General features: G+C 46.7%; 1 protein-coding gene across 1 annotated transcript in view; it reads left to right on the top strand.

Annotated features, from left to right (window-relative positions):
• Positions 1-25,223, top strand: part of LOC132386974 (ubiquitin-associated and SH3 domain-containing protein A-like) — an 82,421-nt gene that overhangs the window by 8,639 nt on the left and 48,559 nt on the right. Inside the window, 5 exon segments of the mRNA XM_059959334.1 lie at positions 1,816-2,014; positions 15,083-15,252; positions 17,548-17,756; positions 21,814-21,934; positions 22,542-22,650. Of these exon segments, the coding sequence (XP_059815317.1) occupies positions 1,816-2,014; positions 15,083-15,252; positions 17,548-17,756; positions 21,814-21,934; positions 22,542-22,650 (808 nt within the window).

The following is a 25,223-nucleotide window of genomic DNA, read 5'->3' as shown; positions in this document are numbered from 1 at the left end:
GATCCCTCCCCCTTCCCTTCCCCATAGTCCACTACCCTCTCCTCAGCTGCCGATCCCTCCCCCTTCCCTTCCCCATAGTCCACTTCCCTCTCCTCAGCTGCCGATCCCTCCCCCTTCCCTTCCCCATAGTCCACTTCCCTCTCCTCACCAGCCGATCCTTTCCCCATAGTCCACTACCCTCTCCTCAGCTGCCGATCCCTCCTCCTTCCCTTCCCCATAGTCCACTTCCCTCTCCTCACCAGCCGATCCCTCCCCCTTCCCTACCCCATAGTCCACTTCCCTCTCCTCACCAGCCGATCCCTCCCCCTTCCCTACCCCATAGTCCACTTCCCTCTCCTCAGCTGCCGATCCCTCCCCCTTCCCTTCCCCATAGTCCACTTCCCTCTCCTCACCAGCCGATCCCTCCCCCTTCCTTTCCCCATAGTCCACTTCCCTCTCCTCAGCTGCCGATCCCTCCTCCTTCCCTTCCCCATAGTCCACTTCCCTCTCCTCACCAGCCGATCCCTCCCCCTTCCTTTCCCCATAGTCCACTACTCTCTCCTCAGCTGCCGATCCCTCCTCCTTCCCTTCCCCATAGTCCACTTCCCTCTCCTCACCAGCCGATCCCTCCCCCTTCCCTACCCCATAGTCCACTTCCCTCTCCTCACCAGCCGATCCCTCCCCCTTCCCTACCCCATAGTCCACTTCCCTCTCCTCAGCTGCCGATCCCTCCTCCTTCCCTTCCCCATAGTCCACTTCCCTCTCCTCACCAGCCGATCCCTCCCCCTTCCCTTCCCCATAGTCCACTTCCCTCTCCTCAGCTGCCGATCCCTCCTCCTTCCCTTCCCCATAGTCCACTTCCCTCTCCTCACCAGCCGATCCCTCCCCCTTCCCTACCCCATAGTCCACTTCCCTCTCCTCAGCTGCCGATCCCTCCCCCTTCCCTTCCCCATAATCCACTTCCCTCTCCTCACCAGCCGATCCCTCCCCCTTCCCTACCCCATAGTCCACTTCCCTCTCCTCAGCTGCCGATCCCTCCCCCTTCCCTTCCCCATAGTCCACTTCCCTCTCCTCAGCTGCCGATCCCTCCTCCTTCCCTTCCCCATAATCCACTCTCCTCCTCTACCAGATTTCTTCCTCTCCAGCCTTTACCATTCTGTCCACCTGCCTTCACCTATTTCATTCTCGCTATCCACCTTCCCCTCCCCCATCTTTGTTATTCTGACAGCTTTCCTTTCCAGTCTTTAAGAAGTGTCTCAGCTCAAAACATCAACTGTTTATTCATTTCCATGGACACCGCCTGGCCTACTGAGATCCTGCAGCATCTTGTGTGTCTTGCTCTGGATTTCCAGCATCTGCAGAACCTCTTGTGTTTCTGCATTAAATTCCACCTGCCATTGCCCCACCACACTCACCAGGCACTCTGTGTATGACATAACCCCACCTGCACCAGCTTTTGTGTCGTCAATCAGCACCGATGCCTGTGGCACACCTCCAGCCACTGGCTTACATCTGACATTCTTCCAGTCGGTGGAGAACCCAGGTCATGTCAAAGAATGGAGACATTGTAAATCTGCAGGAAAGCAGAAGCTGTGGAACATGCAGAGGGTGGAGGGAGGGAGACACGCTGACCGGTAGTGAACGAGAAAATCTGGAATAGTTGGTCAGGCATGAGGGTGAGGGCAGAGTCCGTGTTCTTCGGAGAGATGGAGAAGTGTCTGAATGGCAGCAGTTTGCAATAAGTGTGATACCGGTTTCCTTTTTCTTCCCGCAAGCGAGGAGGAATCTGACAGGCTGAATGGTGCTGTGGCCAGTGACTGTTGTGTCTCATTGTAGTGTGAAGACAGCAAGCTGCAGAGGCTGTACAAAGCTCTGAAGAAGACTGGCGACAAGTTTGCAGATGGATTCCCCTCCTGCCTCACTCTGACTCTTCACACAAGCTCTCGCTACATTGGATACTTCCTGGACGATGCAAGTACTGACGTCATCAAGCAGTTTGCCCTGGCCTTCTGTGAGGCAGCAGCCAAACTGGCAGGTACAAGTTCCCTCACATCCACTCTCATCAAATTTAGAAACATAGAAAACCTACAGCACAATACAGGCCCTTCAGCCCACAATGCTGTGCCAAACATGTCCTTACCTTAGGAATTACTAGGCTTACCAATAGCCCTCTATTTTACAAAACTCCATGGACCTATCCAGGAGTCTCTTAAAAGACCCTATCGTATCCGCCTCCACCACCATCGCCGGCAGCCCATTCCACGTTCTCACCACTCTCTGCATAAAAAACTTATCCCTGACATCTCCTCAGTACCTACTTCCAAGCACCTTAAACCTGTGTCCTCTCGTGCTAGCCATTTCAGCCCTGGGAAAAAGCCTCTGACTATCTACACGGTCAAAGCCTCTCAGCACCTTATACACCTCTATCAGGTCACCTCTCATCCTCTGTCGCTCCAAGGAGAAAAGGCCGAGTTCACTCAACCTATTCTCATAAGGCATGCTCCCCAATCTAGGCAACATCCCTGTAAATCTCCTCTGCACCCTTTCTATAGTTTCCACATCCTCCCTGCAGAGAGGCGACCAGAACTGAGCACAGTACTCCAAGTGGGGTCCGACCAGGATCCTATATAGCTGCAACATTACCTCTCGGCTCTTGAACTCAATCCCACAGTTGATGAAGGCCAATACACCATACGCCTTCTCAACTACAGAGTCAACCTGCACAGCAGCTTTGAGTGTCCTTTGGACCCCAAGATCCCTCTGATCCTCCAGACTGTCAAGAGTCTTATCATTAGTACTATATTCTGCCATCATATTTGATCTACCAAAATGAACCACCTCACACTTATCTGGGTTGAACTCCATCTGCCACTTCTCAGGCCAATTATGCATCCTATCAATGTCCCGCTGTAACCTCTGACAGCCGTCCACACCACCCACAGTACCCCAACCTATCAGCAAATTTACTAAACCATCCCTCCACTTCCTCATCCAGGTCATTTATAAAAATCACGAAGAGTAAGGGTCCCAGAACAGATCCCTGAGGCACACCACTAGTGACCAACCTCCATGCAGAATATGACCCGTCTACAACCACTCTTTGCCTTCTGTGGGCAAGGAAACTCGGGATCCGCAAAGCAATATCCCCTTGGATCCCATGCTTCCTTACTTTCTCAATAAGCCTTGCATGGGGTACCTTATCAAATGCCTTGCTGAAATCCAAAAACACTACATCTACTGCTCTTCCTTCGTCAATGTGTTTAGTCACATCCTTAAAGAATTCAATCAGGCTCATAAGGCACAACCTGCCTTTCACAAAGCCATGCTGACTATTCCTAATCATACTATGCCTTTACCAACCACTGAACTCATGGGTCTATAATTTCCTGGGCTATCCCTACTCCCTTTCTTGAACAAGGGAACAACATCTGCAACCCTCCAATTCTCCGGAACCTCTCCTGTCCCCACTGATGATGAAAAGATCATTGCCAGAGGCTCAGCAAACTCCTCTCTCGTCTCCCACAGTAGCCTGGGGTACATCTCATCTGATCCCAGTGACTTATCCAACTTGATGCTTTCTAAAAGCTTCTTAACGTCTATATACTCAAGCTTTTCAGTCCACTGTAAGTCATCGTTACAATCACCAATTTCCTTTTCCGTAGTGAATACTGAAGCAAAAATACCTCTGCTATTTCCTCTGGTTCCATACACACTTTCCCACTGTCACACTTGATTGGTCCTATTCTCTCACATCTTATCCACTTGCTCCTCACAAACTTGTAGAATGCCTTGGTAACGTGAGTGAATCTGCAGATGCTGGAAATAAATAAAAACACAAAATGCTAGCAGTACTCACCAGGCCCTCCTGATGAAGGTTTTCGGCCCGAAACGTCGTCACTACCTTCTCCCATAGATGCAGTCTGGCCTAATGAGTTCTGCCAGCATTTTGTGTTTTTGTAGAATGCTTTGGTGTTTTCCTTAATCTTGCTCACCAAGGCCTTCTCATGGCCCCTTCTGGCTCTCCTAGTTTCATTCTTAAGCTCCTTCCTGCTAGCCTTATTATCTTCTAGATCTCTATCATTAACTAGATTTTTTTTAAAACTTTTTGTAAGATTTTCTTTTTTTCTTGATTAGATTTTCAACTGCCTTTGTACACCATGGTTCCTGTACCCTACCACCCTTTTCCTGACTCATTGGAACGTACCTATGCAGAACCCCACGCAAATATCCCCTGAATATTTGCCACATTTCTGCCGTATATTTCCCTGAGACCATGTGCCCCAATTTATGCTTCCAAGTTCCCAACTGATAGCTTCATATTTCCCCTTACACCAATGAAACATTTTCCAAACTTGTCTGTTCCTATTCCTCTCCAATGCTATGGTAAAGGAGATAGAATTGTGATCACTGTCTCCAAAATGCTCTCCCACTGAGAGATCTGACACCTGACCAGGCTCCTTTCCCAATACCAGATCAAGTACAGCCTCTCCTCTTGTGGGCTTATCTACATTTTGTGTCAGAAAAGCTTCCTGAACACACCTAACAAACTCCATAACATCTAAACCCTTTGATCTAGGGAGCTGCCAATCAATATTGAGGAAATTAAAATCTCCCATCACGACAACTCTGTTATTACTGCACTGTTCCAGAATCTGTCTCCCTATCTGATCCTCAATGTCCCTGTTATTAATAGGTGGTGTATAAAAACACCCAGTAGAGTTATTGACCCCTTCCTGTTTCTAACTTACACCCACAGAGACTCTATAGACAACCTCTCCACTACTTCCTCCTTTTCTGCAGCCATGACACTATCTCTGATCAACAGTACCACGCCCACCTCTTTTGCCTCCCTCCCTGTCCTTTCTGAAACATCTAAAGCCTGGCACTCTAAGTTGCCATTTCTACCCTTGAGTCATCCAAATCTCCGTAATGGCCACAACATTATAGCTCCAGGTACTGATCCACACTCTAAATTCATTTGCTTTGTTCATGATATTCCTTGCATTAAAATAGACACATCGCAAACGATCAGTCTGAGCCCATCCCTTCTCTATCACCTGCCTCTCCCTCTCACACTGCCTACAAGCTTTCTGTATTTGTGAGACAACTGCCTCTTCATCTCTTCAGTTCCGTTTAAACTCTCCCCAGTAGCTTTAGCAAATCTGCCCACCAGGATATTGGTCCCCCTTGGATTCAAGTGCAACCTGTCTTTATTGTACAGGTTATGCCTGCTCCAAAAGAAGTCCCAATGATCCCTGTCCCACTCCAAACTTTCAGCCAAACATTTGTCCTCCACCTCACTCTATTTCTGTCCTCACTGTGGCGTGGCACAGGCAGTAATCCTGAGATTGCTACACTTTCATTTCTGCTTCTCAGCTTCTTTCCTAACTCCCTGTAGTCTGTTTTCAGGACCTCCTCCCTTTTCCTGCCAATGTCGTTGGTACTAACATGTACCAGACCTCTGGCTGTTCACCTTCCTACTTCAGGATATCATGGATGCGATCAGAAACATCCCAGACCCTGGCACCTGGGAGGCAAACTACCATCCATGTTTCTTTCCTGCATCCACAGAATCACCTGTCTGACCCCCTAACCATAGAGTCCTCTATCACATTTGTTAGTTAGATGACCCTGACAGAGGAAGCCACCCCATTCAAATATCTCACATCTCCAGCTCTTTTCCACCACCCTCTGTCTTCACCACAAAACTTCCCTCAAGGTGGAGGAGCCTCGGCACTCAGGCAGAGCTCTAGTTCCAATCAGCTGGCCAGTGACAAGACTCCTCCTCTCACCCTCGAAATCTCTGACACAGGTTTTGTATAACACTACCTTTGTGAAAAGTTCCCACTCCGTAACCCTCTTAATTTAGGTTCCTCTGTCCGGTCACTTTGCTTGAATTTTACTCCCCCTCTGTCTCAGCTCAAAATTCCCCACCACAGGACACTGAGTTCTCCGACTGACTTGCTGCCCCACTGGATGTTGTTTGCGTAGCAGAGGGATGGAGGATTCTGGGGAAAGGACAAGTAGATGAGCGGCCAGATGAACAGTGGAGCAGTCTCGATGGGCCCAATGGCCAACTAGTGCTCCTAGTCGTAAAGTGAAAACCACAATATCAAAGATTAAAGCTCTGGTTTCACACTTCTTTTAAAAATACAGATGCAGCTTAGCTCTGTATTCCTCTGATATACATTTATCCACCTACTATGTCAACTGGAGTTACAAATGTTTCTTCCTATAAGAAATAGGGATAGGATTAGGCCATTCAGCCCATCATGTCAGCACCACCGTTCCATCATCACTGATCCCGGATCTCACTTAACCCCTACACCCTCCTTCTTGACATATCCTTTGATACCCTGACCAATCTGGCTAAAGGATGCCTGCCATTGGAGTTGAATGTCCAAGGATATATGGTGTCTCGGAAAGATAGGTTAGTAGGCAGAGGGCGTGGTGTGGCCCTGTGTATAAGAAATAATATTAAATCATTGGAAAGAGATAGAAACATAGAAAACCTACAGCACAATACAGGCCATATACACAAAATGCTGGTGGAACACAGCAGGCCAGGCAGCATCTATAAGGAGAAGCACTGTCGATGTTTCAGGCCGAAACCCTTTGTCAGGACTAATTGAAAGAAAAGATAGTAAGAGATTTAAAAGTAGTGGGGGGAGGGGGAAATGCGAAATGATAGGAGAAGACCGGAGGGGGTGGGATGAAGCTAAGAGCTGGAAAGGTTGATTGGCGAAAATAATACAGAGCTGGAGAAGGGAAAGGATCATGGGACGGGAGGCCTCAGGAGAAAGAAAGGGGGAGTGGGGGAAGCACCAAAGGGAGATGGAGAACAGGCAAACAACTAAATATGTCAGGGATGGGGTAAGAAGGGGAGGAGGGGCATTAACAGAAGTTAGAGAAGTCAATGTTCATGCCATCAGGTTGAAGGCTACCCAGCTAGTATATAAGGTGTTGTTCCTCCAACCTGAGTTTGGATTCTTTTTGACAGTAGAGGAGGCCATGGATAGACATACCAGAATGGGAATGGGACGTGGAATTAAAATGTGTGGCCACTGGGAGATACTGCTTTTTCTGACGGACCGAACGTAGGTGTTCAGCGAAACAGTCTCCCAGTCTGTGTCGGGTCTCACCAATATGTAAAACGCCACACCAGGAGCACCGGATGCAGTATACCACACCAGCCAACTCACAGGTGAAGTGTTGCCTCACCTGGAAGGACTGTCTGGGGCCCTGAATGGTGGTGAGGGAGGAAGTGTAAGGGCAGGTGTAGCACTTGTTCCGTGTACAAGGATAAGTGCCAGGAGGGAGATCAGTGGAAAGGGATGGGGGGGGAGGGAGCGAGTGGACAAGGGAGTCGCATAGGGAGCGATCAGTGGCCACACATTTTAATTCCACATCCCATTCCCATTCTGATATGTCTATCCATGGCGTCCTCTACTGTAAAAATGAATCCAAACTCATGTTGGAGGAACAACACCTTATATACCGGCTGGGTAGCCTCCAACCTGATGGCATGAACATTGACTTCTCTAACTTCCGTTAATGACCCTCCTCCCATTCTTATCATTCATCCCCACTCCCTTGCCTTCTCCCCATACCCTTTGATGCCCTGGCTAATCAAGAACCTATCTATCTCTGCCTTAAATACACCCAATGACTTGGGCTCCACAGGTAACGAATTACACAGATTTACCACCCTCTGACTAAAGTAATTTCTTCATATCTCAGTTCTAACTGGGCAATCCTGAAGTTGTGCCCTCTTGTACCAGACTCCCCTACCATGGGAAATAACTTTGCCATATCTAATCTATTCAGTTCTTTTAACATTCGGAATGCTTCTATGAAATCGCTCTTCATTCTCCTGAACTCCAGGGAATACAGCCCAAGAGCTGCCAGACGTTCCTCATACAGTAACCCTTTCATTCCTGGAATCATTCTTGTGAATCTTCTCTGAACCCTCTCCAATGTAAGTATATCCTTTCTAAAATAAGGAGCACAAAACTGCACACAATACTCCAAGTGTGGTCTCACAAGTGCCTTATAGAGCTTCAACCTCACATCCCTGCTCATATTCTATACTTCTGGAAATGAATGCCAACATTGCATTTCCCTTCTTCACCACCGACTCAACCTGGAGGTTAACCTTTAGGGTATCCTGTACAAGAACTCCCAAGTCCCTTTGCATCTCTGCATTTTGAATTCTCTCCCCATCTAATTAATAGTCTCCCCATTTATTTATTCTACCAAAGTGCATGACCATACATTTCCAACATTGGATTTCATTTGCCACTTCTTTGCCCATTCCCCTAAACCATCTAAGTCTCTCTGCAGGCTCTCTGTTTCCTCAACACTACCCGCTCCTCCACCTAAAGCAGCCAGTGAGTGATTGGGCCAGTGAAGGAGTGGAGATTTGAGGCTTTGACTCGCGAGATTCTGGCAGTTTTGGCAGTTGGACTGTGCAATCAAGTCAATCAAGGTTTGAATAGCTCAGTCTCAGCAGAAAGCAGCTGATTGGGCAATTGAGGTCAGGTGACCAAGCAGTTTGAAAAGCTCAAATGAATAAATAGAGGGTTACCTCAAGTGGAGTGGCCTGTGGAAAGTGGTCAGTGAGTGAGCCAGCCAGCGAAGGAGTGGAGATTTGAGGCTTTGACTCGAGAGATTCTGGCAGTTTTGGCAGTTGGACTGTGCAATCAAGTCAATCAAGATTTGAAAAGCTCATACTCAGCCAAAAGCAGCTGATTGGGCAATCAAGGTCAGGTGACCAAGCAGTTTGAAAAGCTCAAACGAATAAATAGAGGGTTACCTCAAGCAGAGCAGCCTGTGGAAAGTGGCCAGTGAGTGGAGATTTGAGGTTTTGACTGGAGAGACTTTGATGAGAAAAGGCTGAGGATGAGCTTCACTCAAAGTGAGGTAAGGCCAGGTAAGTTCCTTTCAAAGGAGAAAGTTTCAAAAGTTGAGGCAAGTATTGGGTAGGTCATGGCAGCTGAGATTGGCCCTGTGGTTTGTTCATCCTGCAGCATGTGGGAAATCAGGGATACTTCCAGTGTCCCTGATGACTGTGCGTGCAGGAAGTGTGTCCAACTGCAGCTTCTGGCAGACCGCATTGAGTGTCTGGAGCTGCGATTGGATTCATACTGGAGCATCCATGATGCTGAGAAAGTCGTGAATCGCACGTTCAGTGAGTTGGCCACACCGCAGGTAAAGGCTACACAGGCAGAAAGGGAAGGGGTGGCCACTTAGACAGCGTAGCAGTAGGCAGGTAATGCAGGAGTCCCCTGAGGTAATCTCCCTCCTAAACAGATATACTGTTTTGGATACTGTTAGGGGAGATGTCTCATCAGGGGAAGGCAGCAGCAGCCGAGTTCATTGTACCATGGGTGGCTCTGCGGCACAGGAGGGAAAGAAAAGGAGTGGGAGAGCTATAGTGATAGGGGATTCAATTGTAAGGGGAATAGATGGGCATTTCTGCGGTCGTAAACGAGACTCCAGGATGGTATGTTGCCTCTCTGGTGCAAGGGTCAAGGATGTCTCTGAGCAGCTGCAGGACATTCTGGAGTGGGAGGGTGAACAGCCAGTGGTCGTGGTGCATATAGGTACCAACGATATAGGTAAAAAATGGGATGAGGTCCTACAAGGTGAATTTAGGGAGTTAAGAGATAAACTGAAAAGTAGGACCACAAAGGTAATAATCTCTGGATTACTACCAGTGCCACGTGCTAGTCAGAGTAGAAATAGGAAGATATTTCAGATGAATACGTGGCTTGAAAAATGGAGCAAGGGGGAGGGATTCAAATTTCTGGGGCATTGGAACCAGTTCTGGGGGAGGTGGGACTGGTATAAACAGGACGGTCTGCACCTGGGCTGGACTGGAACCAATGTCCCAGGGGGACCATTTGCTACTGCTGTTCAGCAGGCTTTAAACTCGTGTGGCAGGGGTTGGGAACAAGTGCAAGAGAGAACGAGAGACAGAGGGGTGTAAAATGAGGGTAGAAGCAAAAAGTAGTAAGGTGAAAAGTAAAAGTGGCAGGCAGGCAAATCCAGGGCAAAAAAAGGACATGTCCTTTTATTGAGTCATAGAAAAGTACAGCACAGAAACAGGCCACTCAGTCCATCTAGTCTGTGCTGAACCATTTAAACTGCTTCATCCCATCGACCTGCACTCAGACTATATCCATTCACGTGTCTATGTCCTGCCATTCATTCTCCTGCCATCAATGTGTCTATCCAAATTTCTATTAAACGTTGAAATCAAGCTCGCATGCACCACTTCTGCTGGCAGCTCATTCCACACTCTAACAACCCTCTGAGTGAAGACATTTCCCCTTATGTTCCCCTTAAACTGTTCTCCTTTTGCCTTTAACCCATGACCTCTAGTGAGAGCCACCCCCAACCTCAGTGGAAAAAGCCAGCTTGCATTTACACTATCTAACCCCTCATAATTTTGTCTACCTCAATCAAATTTCATCTCAATCATCTGCATTCTAAGGAATACAATCCTATCCTGTTCCACCTTTCCTTATAAATCAGTTCCTCCAGACCTTGCAACATTCTTGTATATTTTCCATGTACTATTTCAGCCCTACCTGCATCCTTCCTGCAGGTAGGTGACTAAAACTGCACACAATACTTGAAATTATGTCTCACCAGCATCTTGTACAACTTCAGCATAACACCCCATCTCCTGTACTCAGTACTTTGATTTATGAAGGCCAATGTGCCAAAAGTTTTATTTTATCACCCAATCTACCTGTGACACCACTTTCAACGAATTATGGACCTGTATTCCCAGATCCCTTTGTTCTACCACACTTATCAATACCCTGCTGTTCACTGTGTAAGACCTACCCCAGTTGGTTCTACTAAATTGCAACACCTTGCACTTGTCGGCATTAAATTCCATCTGCTATTTTCAGCCCTTTTTCCAGCTGGTCCAAATCCCACTGTAAGCTCCAATAGTGTTCCTCACTGTCCACTGCACCTCCAGTCTTGGTGTCATCCACAAGTTTGTTGAGTTAGTTAACTACATTATCATCCAGGTCATCGATATACAGTAGATGACAAACAACGATGTTACAAGGATGTTGCCTGGATTGGGGAGCATGCCTTATGAGAATAGGTTGAGTGAACTCTGCCTTTTCTTCTTGGAGCGATGGAGGATGAGAGGTGACCTGATAGAGGTGTATAAGATGATGAGAGGCATTGATCATGTGGATAGTTGGAGGCTTTTCCCAGGGCTGAAATGGTTGCCATAAGAGAACGTAAGTTAAGGTGCTGGGGAGTAGGTACAGAGGAGGTGTCAGGGGTCAGGTTTTTACTCAGAGTGCTGAGTGCGTGGAATGGGCTGCTGGCAACAGTGATGGAAGCGGATACGATAGGGCCTTTTAAAAGGCTTTTAGATAGGTACATGGAGCTTAGTAAAATAGAGGACAATAGGTAAGCCTAGTAATTTCTAAGGTAGGGATGTGTTCAACACAACTTTGTGGGCCGAGGGTCCTGTATTATGCTGTAGGTTTTCTATGTTTCTAAAGGCAGACAGAGTACTAATCCCTGTGGCACACCATTAGTTACAAGCCTCCAGTCAGAAATGCAATCATGTTCTACCACTCTCTGGCTTCTCCCACAAAGCCAATGCTTAATCCAATTTACTAGCTCATCTTGAATGCCGGCCAACTAAATCTTGTCCAATTTCCCATGCGGGACCTGGTCAAATGCCTTGCTAAAGTCCATGCACACAACCTCCACTGTCTTTCCTTCATCAACTTTCCTGGTAACTTCCTCAAAAAAATCTGCAAGGTTGGTTAGACATGACCTACCACACACAAAGCCATGCTGACTTCCCCAAATCAGTCCCCCGTCTATCTAAATATTCAAATATCAGGTCCCTTAGAATACATTACAATAACTTTCCCACTACTGACATCAGGCTCACTGGCCTATAATTTCCTGGTTTGCTTTCAGAGCCTTTCTTAAACAGTGAACAAGTTTAGCTATCCTCCAATTCCCTGGTACCTCACCTGTCACTAAGGATGATTTAAATATCTCTGCAAGGGCCCCTGCAGTTTCTGCACTTGCCTCTAACAGGGTCCAAGGAAACACCTTGTCCGGCCCTGGGGATTTATCAACCCTAAATTGCTTCAGGACAGCAAACACCTCCTCCTCTGTAACCTGAACAGTGTCCATGACCTTGCTACTGATTGGCCTAATTTCTATACACTCTGTTTCTCTCTTCCGAGTAAATACAGATACAAGAAATACATTTTATGTCACTCTCATCAACTTTGCTTCCACACATGGATTACCATTCTGATCTTCCAGAGGACCAATTTTGTCCAATACAATCCTTTTGCTCTTAACATCTAGGAATTCTCCTTCACCTTGTCTGCAAAAGGGCAACTCACACCTTCCTCAAATCCTCCTGATTTCTTTATTAAGTGTTCTCTTTCATTTGTCATACTCTGTAATACCTTGATTGTTCCTGTCTGCTTATACCTGGTAGGTACCTCCTTTTTCCTTAACCAGGGCTTCACTATCTCTTGAAATCCAAGGTTCCCTAAACCTGTTATCTCTGCCTTTTATTTTGACAGAAACGTATAATCTCTGTACTGTCAAGTTTTCACTTTTGAAGGCATCCCACTTACCAAGTAACCTTTGCCAGAAACCACCTGTCCCAGTCCACACTTGCCAGATTCTTTCAGATGCCATCAAAATTGGCTTTTCTCCAATTTAGAATCTCAATCTAAGGACCAGACCTACAGTGCCTATAAAAAAATATTCACCGCCCCACCCCCCTTTGGAAGTTTCCATGCTTTATAGTTAAAACATTGATTCACAGTGGATTTAATTTGGCTTTTTTGACACTGTTCAACAGAAAAAGATCACTCTACTGAGTGATCTAAATTAATTACAAATATAAAACACAAAATAATTGATTGCATAAGTATTCACCCCTTCAAGTCAGTATTTAGTAGATGTGTCTTAGGCAGCAATTACAGCCTTTGAGTCTGTGGCTAGGTCTCTATCAGCTTTGCACATCTGGACACTGCATTTTCCCCCATCCTTCTTTACAAAACTGCTTAAGCTCTGTCAGATTGCATGGGAATCATGAGTGAACAGCCCTTTTCCAGTCCAGACACAAATTCTCAATTGGATTGAGGTCTGGACTCTGACTTGGCCTTGCCAGGACATTAACTTTATTGTTCTTAAGCCATTCCTGTGTAGCTTTGGCTTTATGCTTGGGGTCTTTGTCTTGCTGGAAAACGAATCTCCCAAGTTGCAGTTCTCTTGCAGACTACATCAGGGTTTCCTCCCTGTATTTTACTGCATTCATTTTACCCTCTGCCTTTACAAGCCTTCCAGGGTCTGCTGCAGTGAAGCATCCCCACAGAATGATGCAGTCACCACCATACTTCATAGTAGCGATGGTGTGTTTTTGATTATGTGTGGTGTTTGGCTTATGCCAAACATAGCATTTAGTCTGATGGCCAAAAAGCTCAATTTTGGTTTCATCAGACCATATAACATTCTTCCACTGACTTTAAAGTCTCCCACATGCCTTCTGGTAGACTCTAGCCGAGAATTCATGTGAGTTTTTTTTCAACATTGGCTTTCTCTTTGCCACTCTCCCATGAAGCTGCGACTGGTAAAGCACCCAGGCAACAGCTGTTATATGCACAGTCTCTCCCATCTCAGCAACTGAAGCTTGTAACTCCTCCAGAGTTGTCATCGGTCTCGTGGTGGCCTCCCTCACTAGTCCCCTTCTTGCACGGTCACTCAGTTTTTGAGGACAGCCTGCTCTAGGCAGACTTACAGCTGTGCTGTATTATTTCTCTTTAATGATTGGCTTTACTACTCCAAGGAATATTCAGTGATTTGGACATTTTCTTGTATCCATCTCCTGACTTATGTTTTTCAATAACCTTTTTGTGGAGTTGCTTTGAGTGTTCTTTTGTCTTCATGGTGTAGTTTTTGCCAGGATACTGACTTGCCAGCAGTTGGACCTTCCAAATACAAGTATATTTTTACTACAATCAATTGAAACACCTTGACTGTAGACCGATTTATGTATAGTTAGGACGCCTTCACTAACTATGTGACTTCTAAGACCAATTGGCTGCACCAGTGATAATTTGGTGTGTCCTATTAAAAGGGGTGAATACTTATGCAATTAATTATTTTCTGTTTTATATTTGTAATTAATTTAGATCACTTTGTAGAGATTTGTTTTTGTGTTAAAGTGAAAGAGTCTTTTTCTGTTGATCAGTGTCAAAAAAAGCCAAATTAACCCAGCGTGATTCAATATTGTAAAATTATAAAACATGAAAACTTCCAAGGGGACTAAATACTTTTTATAGGCACTGTATCTCTATGCTCTCAGCATATTTACTTTGAAACTAGTGGCATTGTGGTCACTGGATGCAAAGTGTCCCCCTACACAAACTTCTGTCACCTGCCCCGTCTCAGTCTCTAATTGGAGATCAAGCATTACGCTCTCTCTTGGGACTTCAATGTACTGATTAAGGAAAGTGTCCTGAACACATTTGACACACTCGATCCCATCTGATACTTTAACAGTATGGAAGTCGCTCTTTAAGAAATGTTTGATGTTTTGAGTCCTAAGGAAGGGTCCAGACATAGAACATTAACACTTCCTGTTCCCCGCAGATGAAGATTGACCCTCCGAGTTCCTCCAGCAGGTTAGTTTTAAGGCAGAGTTTTACTGCCCCATTCTCCAAATTCTCCATCAACAGCCTGCTATGTGACCCCAGAAGTAAAGGATTTGTTCATCCTCAACTACCTTCTGGGTCCTCACAACCATTTACCGTTCTGAACTCTAATGGGCCCTCTATTTCTCTGGTTATCCTCCTGCTCTACATACAAAGTTCTGGGACCTTTCTTGTTTAACCTACCAGAGATGTGACAGTCTATGCCCCTACACTCTCCTGACGTGGGAGCCCAATTACCACCCACCTCCAGACCAGTCCACCCTGCGCTCCAAGTGAACAAAGCCCAATAAACACATCCTGATAAATCTGCAGCCAACACTGTCCATCCTGGGTGGAATTGTCACTGAACCATGCTCTCTCTCTCACAGACTGTCAAGTGGAGGTCAGCAACAACCCCCTGCACCTCACCTTGTCTCATCGCTTCCTTCCCCAGCACCAGCGCGAGCTGGAGGCCAAAGCTCGCAGGATCAGTCTGGGGATGAACTGCAAGTGGGAGGCGGTCCTGTACTCCCGGGACATGCGCTTCGTGCACTACCAGGTACCTCCCATGGGAACCATGGGGGGGGGGGGAGAATGTTGGGGTAGATGGAAGGGGACGTCTCAGTCTGGGGATAAACTGCAGGTGGGAGGCGGTCCTGCACTACCAGGAGGGATGGATCATGGTGTGGGAGAGGGGAAGAAGTCAGTGTAGAAGGGAGATATTTCTGTAGGGCTGAACAGCTTTCAGTGCTGGGGGTGTGGGGGATGGGTCAATGTGGGATGAATGTGTCTATGGGGATGGGTGACCGGTCAGTGTGGAAGTGACGAGGATGGGTTGACCAGACAGTATGGGGCGGACGGGGTGGAGGGGGGGGGGAGCGCGAGGTAACCAGGCCTGCTTAGATCAGAACTACACTTCTAGTCCTGAGGAAATAGATGGAAGTTAGTGCAGACAATTGTGAGATGTTGCTCTTCAGTAGGGCCAACCACAGTAGGTCTTAACCAGCGAACAGTCGGCACTAAGGGGTGTGGTAGAACAAAGAGATCTGGAAATCCAGGTCCATAATTCATTGAAACTTGTGTCATAGGTAGATAGGGTCGTAAAGAAAGCTTTTGGCACATTGGCTTTCATAAATCAACGTACTGAGTACAGGAGATATGATATGTTAAAGTTGTATAAGATGCTGGTGAGGCCATATTTGGAAGATTGTGTGCAGGAAAGATGGAAAGAAGATTGAAGGAATATGGAGAAAATTTCCAAGGATATTGCTGGGACTTGAGGACCTGAGTTATAAGGAAAGGTTGAATAGGTTAGGACTTTGTTCCCTAGAGAATGGAAGAATGAAGAGGGATTTGAAAGAGGTAGACAAAATTATGAGGGTTATAGATAGATTAATGCAAGCAGGCTTTTCCCAGTGAAGTTGGGTGAGACAAGTACTAGAGGTCATGGGTTACAGGTGAAAGGTGAAGTGTTTAAGGGGAATCTGCAGGGGAACTACTTTACTCAGAGGGTGGTGGGAGTATGGACAAGGTACCAGCAGAAGAGGTGGATGTGAGTTTAACTGTAACTACATGGATAGAGGCAGAGGACCAAGCTGGCACAGACTAGATGGGCCAAGAGGTCCGCATCATTGCTGCAGTGCAGTTGTCTGTGGTTCAGTTTTACAAGAGGCAAGGGCAGACTCTAAGGGACAATTAACAAGAGAGATTATACAAACATTTCCTACACTTTATGGTTGGTGATGAGCTCACTGGAGAATTGGAGTGTCACAGTCCCGACCATTAATTCCCCATTTTCTCCTAATTCCCTTTGATTGTGCCATACCTGGTTTCCATCAGGACCTGGAGTATAAGAACCTCGGCTTTGCGCCCACTAGTTGCCAGATCGTTGGTTTTGCTGGTGTGGTAATTAACGCTTCCCGGCCACTTAGGATTGTGTGTCTTAAGTTTTGCTTCAGTACGGAGATTTATCTGTGAAACTCAGTATCTCAGTGTCAAGATAAATTCTGCCTGTCTCCTGCCTTCCTGTTCTCTCTCCTGTTTGCCATTCAATGCTCACGCCTGCGTCTGCATCCTAACTCAGTCTCCGTGCCGGTGTCCTGCACTTGGGTTCCCCTCATTCGTTGAAACATGGAGACATTATGGGGAAATGATGGCCAGGTGGTGTGAACTCATTCCTGGTCACTCATGCAAACAGAAGATGCTGGAAAGACTCAGCAGGTCAGGCAGCATCTGTGGAAAGAGATAATGTTTTGGCTCAATGCTCCTAGGGCAGGGGTTCCTAACCTCTCAGCTAGTGGTAGGGTCAATGGCATAAAAAAGGTTGGGAACCCCTGTCCTAGAGCAGGAAAATAAAGATCATTGACTCAGAGGCTTAACTCGGTCTTTCGCTGTGCAGATGTTGCCTGACCCAGTGAATTTTCAGCAAGGTTCAGTTTTATTTCTGACTTCCCAGAACCTCCGTTTTTTTTGTTCTGCTGCTTGGGGTTTAGGGGAACATACTGAAGAGGGATCTCAGCCCAAAGCATCAACTGTTTTTTAATTTCCATAGATGCTGCCTGGCCTGCTGAGTTCCTCAGCAATTTGTGTGTTTCAGAGAGGGTTCCTGGTCCCAATATCAGGACAAGTGTCTGGAGTGATGCAGTTGAAGTTGCTGGGCCATTAGCTTTAAACTGGAGATTACAGATGAACCAAGTTATGAGGGAAACAGTGAGAGGTGGGATATGGAGCAAGATGTCCTTTGAGGACTGAGACATGTCTTCTAGCCTTCCCTCCCTGCCCCACACCTCAGATGATTTGAAAGGTTAAATACCGGTACGACACCCTAACTGGTGTAACTTCATGTTATTACCAGGTTTTTCAGGCACTCTACCCATACGAACCCCAGAATGAAGATGAGATGAGGCTCAATTCTGGCGACTACATCTTCCAGCATCCCTCTGAGCAGCAGGGAGTGAGTCACGGCTGGTTCTTTGGCACTTCACAACGCACAGGGTGCCGGGGACTGCTACCTGAGAACTACACGGAGAGAGCACCCGAGTCCAGCACCTGGGTCAGGCACAGGTGAGTTCACAGAACAGGTACTGGGCTCAGACACTGTGGGTTGCAAGGTCCATAAGACATAGGAGCAGAATGAGGCCAATCAGTTCATTGAGTTTGCTCTGCTGTTCCATCACAGTTGATCCCAGATCCCACTCAACCCCATACACCTGCCCTTTCACCATATCCTTTGATGCCCTGACTGATTAGAAAATGTTCAAATTCTGCTTTAAATATACCCATGGACTTGGCCTCCACTTCAGTCTGTGCCAGAACATTCCACAGATTCACGGCTCTCTGGACAAAATTATACTTAAAGGGTTGACGGTGGATATGCAATGGCAAGCATTTAAAGATCGCATGGATGAACTACAACAATTGTTCATCCCAGTTTGGCTAAAGAATAAACCAGGGAAGGTAGTGCGCCCGTGGCTGACAAGGGAAATTAGGGATAGTATCAAGTCCAAAGAAGAAACATATAAATTAGCCAGAAAAAGCAGCACACCTGAGGACTGGGAGAAATTCAGAGTCCAGCAGAGGAGGACAAAGGGCTTGATTAGGAAAGGGAAAAAAAAATGAGAGAAAGCTGGCAGGGAACATAAAAACTGACTGTAAAAGCTTTTATAGATATGTAAAAAGAAAAAGATTGGTTAAGACAAATGTGGGTCCCTTACAGTCAGAAACAGGAGAATTGATCATGGGGAACAAGGACTTGGCAGACCAATTGAATAACTACTTTGATTCTGTCTTCACGAAAGAGGACATAAATAATCTTCCGGAAATAGTAGGGGACCGAAGGTCTAGTGAGATTGAGGAACTGAGGGAAATACATGTTAGTAGGGAAGTGGTGTTAGGTAGATTGAAGGGATTAAAGGCAGATAAATCCCCCAGGGCCGGATGGTCTGCATCCCAGAGTGCTTAAGGAAGTAGCCCAAGAAATAGTGGATGCATTAGTGATAATTTTTCAAAACTCTTTAGATTCTAGATTAGTTCCTGAGGATTGGAGGGTGGCTAATGTAACCCCACTTTTTAAAAAGGAGGAAGAGAGAAACCGGGGAATTATAGACCGGTTAGCCTAACATTGGTGGTGGGGGAAAATGCTAGAGTCAGTTATCAAAGATGTGATAACAACACATTTGGAAAGAGGTGAAATCATCGGACAAAGTCAGCATGGATTTGTGAAAGGAAAATCATGTCTGATGAATCTTATAGAATTTTGAGGATGTAACTAGTAGAGTGGATAGGGGAAAACCAGTGGATGTGGTATATTTGGATTTTCAAAAGGCTTTTGACAAGGTCCCACACAGAAGATTAAAGCACATGGTATTGGGGGTATGATATTGATGTGGATAGAGAATTGGTTGGCAGACAGGAATCAAAGAGTGGGAATAAATGGGACCTTTTCAGAATGGCAGGCAGTGACTAGTGGGGTACCGCAAGGCTCGGTGCTGGGACTACGGTTGTTTACAATATATATTAATGATTTAGACGAGGGAATTAAATGCAGCATCTCCAAGTTTGTGGATGACATGAAGCTGGGCGGCAGTGTTAGCTGTGAGGAGGATGCTAAGAGGATGCAGGGTGACTTGGATAGGTTAGGTGAGTGGGCAAATTCATGGCAGATGCAATTTAATGTGGATAAATGTGAGGTTATCCACTTTGGTGGCAAGAACAGGAAAACAGACTATTATCTGAATGGCGGCCGATTAGGAAAAGGGGAGATGCAACGAGACCTGGGTGTCATTGTACACCAGTCATTGAAGGTGGGCATGCAGGTACAGCAGGCGGTGAAAAAGGCAAATGGTATGTTGGCATTCATAGCAAGAGAATTCGAGTACAGGAGCAGGGAGGTTCTGCTGCAGTCGAACAAGGCCTTGGTGAGACTACACCTGGAATATTGTGTGCAGTTTTGGTCCCCTAATCTGAGGAAAGGCATTTTTGCCATAGAGGGAGTACAGAGAAGGTTCACCAGAGGAAGTTAGATATGGCTCTTGTGGCTAAAGGGATCGGGGGTATGGAGAGAAAGCAGGTACAGGGTTCTGAGTTGGATGATCAGCCATGATCATACTGAATGGTGGTGCAGGCTTGAAGGGCCAAATGGCCTACTCCTGCACCTATTTTCTATGTTTCTATAAAAACATTCCTCCTTATCTCTGTTCTAAAAGATTGCCCCTCAATTTTGAGGCTGTGCCCTCAAGTTCTGGATACCCCCACTATAGGAAACATCCTCTTCAAATCTATCCTATCTAGTCCTTTTGACATTTGGTAGGTTTCAATGAGATCCCTGCACCCCCCCCCCCCCCCCGCCGCATTCTTCTAAATTCCAGTGAGTACATGCCCAAAGCTGCCAAACAACCCTCATGTTAACCCCTTCATTCCCAGAATCATCCTTGTGAACGTCCTCTGGATTCTCCCTAGTGACAACACATCCTTTCTGAGATATGGCGCCCCAAACTGTTGACAATACTCCAAGTACAGTGTGACTAATGTATCTAATCATACCAATCAAATATTTCCCAACACTGTATTCCATCTGCCAGTGTTTTGCCTATTCTTCCAATTTGTCTAAGTCCTGCTGCAATCACATTGCTTCCTTAGCACTACCTACCCCTCCATCTATCTTCGTATCATTTGCAAACTTTGCCACAAAGTCATCAGTTGCATTATTTAAATCATTGACAAACAATGTGCAAAACTGCGGTCCCAATACTGACCCCTGAGGAAAATCACTAGTCACTGGCAGCCAACCAGAAAAGGCCCCTTTTATTCCCACTCACTTACTCCTGCCTGTCAGCCATTCCTCCATCTATGCCAGTATCTTTCCTGTAATGCCTTAGGATTTTATCTTGTTAAGCAGCCTCACATGTGACATCTTATCAAATGCCTTCCAAAAATCCAAGTAAATCACATCCTCTGTCTCTCCTTTGTCCACACTGCTTGTTACTTCCTCGAAGAACTCTAACAGATTTGTCAGGCAAGATTCCCTTCACAGAAACCATGCTGACTTTGACTTATTTTATCATTAGTCTCCAAGTGCCCCGAAACCTCATTCTTAATAATAGACTCCAACACTTTCCCAAACACTGAGGTTAGGCTAACTAGTCTATAATTTCCTTTCTTATGTCTTCCTCCCTTCTTAAGAAGTGGAGTGACATTTGCAATCTTCCAGTCCACCAGGACCATGCCAGAATCGAGTGACTCTTGAAATATCATGACCAATATATCCGTTATCTCTTCAGCAACCACTCTCAGGACTCTGCATGTAATCTATCTGGTCCAGGTGACTTATCCACCTTAAGACCTTAGAATTTGCCTGGCACTTATTCCTTTGTAATAGCAATGGCACTCACTGCTGCTCCCTGACGCTCACTGACTTCAGTAACCCTGCTAGTGGTGTCCACAGTGAAGGCAGATGCAAAGTACACATTAAGTTCATCTGCCATTTCTTTGCCCCCATTTTTACTTCACTGTCAGGCACAGGTAGATTCAAAGGTCAGCACCTGGGTTAGGTACTCATGGTTCAAATGTGGCATGGACGAGTTGAGCTGAAAGGCCTGTTACTGTGTTGATTGTGTGTTACCAACGTCCCTGCCCTGTTTCTTCAGCACCTCGTGTTTATTGTGAGGAGGCTCCATCTCCCTGTCCCACAGGAAGTGCAATAGAGAGAGAGGCTGGGACTGTTGCTGTCTGCAGCCAGTAGTGATGTGAGTTCAGTCTACTTCCTCACTGACCGTCCTGGGCACAGAAACGTCCCAGGGTGCAGACAGTCACATTTGGGGGCCAGCTCCTTCACCCATGGGCTACTCCATTGCCCCATCACCAATGGATCACTCCTTGTAACCCCTGCATCACTCTTAGTCCACACTGGATCATCACCTGTCACCCCATCACCTGTGGGTCACTCCCGATCATCCCATGTCATACCTGAGTCACACGTCCTGCATCACTCCTGGCCCACACCGCCTGTACTACTGGAACCATAGTGAGCAGGATTCTGCAGAGAGCCCCACACCCATGCAGTCAGAAGTGCTTCGAGGACCTGGTGTTTCTTGGTCCCCACTCACAACTCCATTGCCCGCAGGTCGTACACCTTCAGTCTGGCGCAAGTGGATGCCAGTGGCATCAACGGGAACTGCTCCCTGGGCCCAGAGACAGAGGCCAACCAAACACCCAACAGTATCCACAGGCTCCTGGAGGAACAGGTAATGCACGGAGGGAGGGAGGAGAGGGTGAAGTGAGGGGACAGGGTTGGGGGAGGGAATGAGGGGGTGAGAGGGTGAAGGGGAAGGAGAGAGAAGGGAAGTAGATGGAGGAGGGAACAAGAGTGGATGGGGAAGGGAGGATTTAGGGAAAAGAGGATGAGGGAGGAAGGGGAGGGAAAGGAGGGTGGAGGAGAGGAGACAGGAGGGTGAAGGAGAGGGGAATAGGATGGGAGAGGAGAGGGGAGAGGTGAGTGGAGGGATGGGGTGAGGAGAATCAAGGAGAGAGGGGTGGGAGAGGGTGCGACTGAGGGGGGAAGGGGGAGGGGAGAGGAGTGTGGTGGAGTGAAACTGGGAATAGAAAGGTTGGAGATGACGGTGGGAGGGGAAGGGAGGGAATCTCTGTGTCAGGTGGGTGGTCAGTAGGGGAGATCTGCGGCAGTAAGCCACAGATTTAGAGAATGGCTTTGTCGGCTGGTGGCTGCTGACTGAATCTCGCCTTTGGGAAGTAGAGAGGGGAGAGGACACTCTGTGGTGGGTGGGTGGACAGTAAGGAGTTCTGCCTGCTGGGGATTGATGTCAGTCTTCCTGTCCCTGACCTACGACCCAGCTGCTGGCGGCTGCCTCCTCCCGCCGATGGCTGCTGTTCGTGCGGCACGGTGAGAGAGTTGACCTCGTGTTCGGCCGGGCCTGGATGGAACAGTGTTTCAGTGTGGAAGGTGGGTTCAGACCCTTTCTCATACGTCTCCATACATCTACATAACGTTGTGACAAATCAGTTTAAAGTCAAACAGCCAACTAAACTAATCCCCTTTGCCAACACAATGTCCATATCCTTCCATTTCCCTCACATTCATGTGCCTGTCTAAATGTCTCTTAAAAGTCTCTAATGTTTCTGCCTTGACCACCACCCCAGGCGGCCACCACTCTGAGTAAAAACTTTTCTCTCATTTTACCTTTGAAGTTGCCCTTTCTCACCTTAAGTGCATGCTCTTTGGCATTAGATATTTCAACCCTGGGAAAAGATACGGTCTGTCCACTCCATCTCTGCCTCTCCTAATCTTATGAACCCTCTCAGTAGGGGCACACGAGTGGCAGTAGTGTTATAGATGTCTACGAATGTCATAGAACAGTATGGAAAACATGTGGTATGTATGCAAAGAATGAAAATGCATTGAATGGTTATTCTTGTAAATTTATTATGAATAAAATTTATTTTGTTATTTTAAAAAATATAAGCCTCCATCAGATCCTCCTTCAGCATCTGCCACTCCAGAGACAGCAACCCTCGTGATAGCATGTGCCCTTCAATCCTGATGAACTTCTCCTGCAGCCTCCGCTTCCTTCCTGTAACAGGGCATGCAGAAGTGTATGCGGTACCCCAGATGCAGCCAAACCAGAATTCTTTAAAGCTGTAACATGACTTGCTGACTTTTGAACTCAATTCATTGACTAATAAGAATAAAAAGGGTAAAAGACCATAAAGTGTAAAAGAGAGTTGAGAGTGGATATCAGAGCACTGGAAAACAATGCTGGAGAGGTAGCAATGGGGGGGGGGGGGGGGGACAAGGAAATCACTGATAAACTGAATAAGTATTTTGCACCAGTCTTTAATGTGGAAGACACTTGCAGTGTGCCAGAAGTTCGAGTGTGTCAGAGGGCAGAAATGTGTGAAGTTGCCATTACTCAGGAGAAGGTTCTTGGGAAACTGAAAGACGGAAGGTAGGTAAGTCACCTGGACCAGATGGTGTACCCTCCAGGGTTCTGAAAGAGGTTACTGCAGACATCGTGGAGGCATTAGTACTGGTCTTTCAAAAATCACCAGATTTAAAATGGTTCCAGAGGAATGGAAAATTGCAAATGCTATTCCACTCTTTAAGAAGGGAGACAGGCAGAAAAAAAGGTAACTATAGGCCAGTTAGTCTGACCTCGGTGGTTGGGAAGATGTTGGAGTTGATTGTTAAGGGTTTCTGGGTACTTCAAGGCACATGATAGTCAACATGGCTTTGTGAAGGGAAGATCGTGCCTCACAAGCCTGATTGAGTTTTTTGAAAAGGTAACAAAAGAAATTGATGAGGGTAGGGCAGTGGATGTGGTCTACTTGGACTTTAGCAAGGCATTTGACAAGGTCCCTCATGAGAGACTCATCTAGAAAGTCATGAGGCATGGGATAAGTGGATAAAAAATTGGCTTAAAGGAAGAAAGCAGAGGGTAGTAGTGGAAGGAAAGTATTCTGTCTGGAGGTCGGTGACTAGTGGAGTGCCGTAGGGATCTGTCCTGTGATCCCTGCTATTTGTGATTTTTATAAATAACCTGGATGTAGAGGCAGAAGGATGGATGAGTAAGTTTGCAGATGACATGAAGATTGGGGGAGTTGTGGATGGAGCTGCAGGTTGTCGAAGGTTACAAGAGGACGTAGACAGGCTGCAGAGTTGGGCAGAAAAATGGCAGATGCAGTTCAAACAACAACACACACAAAATGCTGGTAGAACACAGCAGACTAGGCAGCATTTATAGGGAGAAGTGCTGTCGATGTTTCGGGCCGAGACCCTTCATCAGGACTAACCTAAAGGAAAGCTAGTAAGAGATTTGAAAGTAGTGGGGGGGGGAAGGGGAAATGCGAAATGATAGGAGAAGACCGGAGGGGGTGGGATGAAGCTAAGAGCTGGAGGTGATTGGCGAAAGTGATACAGAGCTGGAGAAGGGAAAGGATCATGGGACGGGAGGCCTCAGGAGAAAGAAAGGGGGAGTGGGGGAAGAACCAAAGGGAGATGGAGAACAGGCAAACAACTAAATATGTCAGGGATGGGGTAAGAAGGGGAGGAGGGTCATTAACGGAAGTTAGAGAAGTCAATGTTCATGCCATCAGGTTGGAGGCTACCCAGCCGGTATATAAGGTGTTGTTCCTCCAACCTGAGTTTGGATTCATTTTGACAATAGAGGAGGCCGTGGATAGACATATCAGAATGGGAATGGACTTAGAATTAAAATGTGTGGCCATTGGGAGATCCTGCTTTTTCTGGCGGACCAAGCGTAGGTGTTCCGCGAAACGGTCTCCCAGTCTGCGTCGGGTCTAAAAGGCCCAATATATAAAAGGCCACACTGGGAGCACCGGACGCAGTATACCACACCAGCCGACTCACAGGTGAAGTGTCACCTCACCTGGAAGGACTGTCTGGGGCCCTGAATGGTGGTGATGGAGTTCAATCTGGGTAAGTGTGAGGTGATGCATTTTGGAAGGACAAACCAGAAGACTGAGTACAGGATTAATGGTCAGTTACTTAAGAGTGTG

The sequence above is a fragment of the Hypanus sabinus genome, unplaced genomic scaffold (genome assembly GCF_030144855.1).
Source record: "Hypanus sabinus isolate sHypSab1 unplaced genomic scaffold, sHypSab1.hap1 scaffold_1447, whole genome shotgun sequence".
NCBI lineage: Eukaryota > Metazoa > Chordata > Chondrichthyes > Myliobatiformes > Dasyatidae > Hypanus > Hypanus sabinus.
This window is presented reverse-complemented; position numbering and strand designations above follow the sequence as displayed.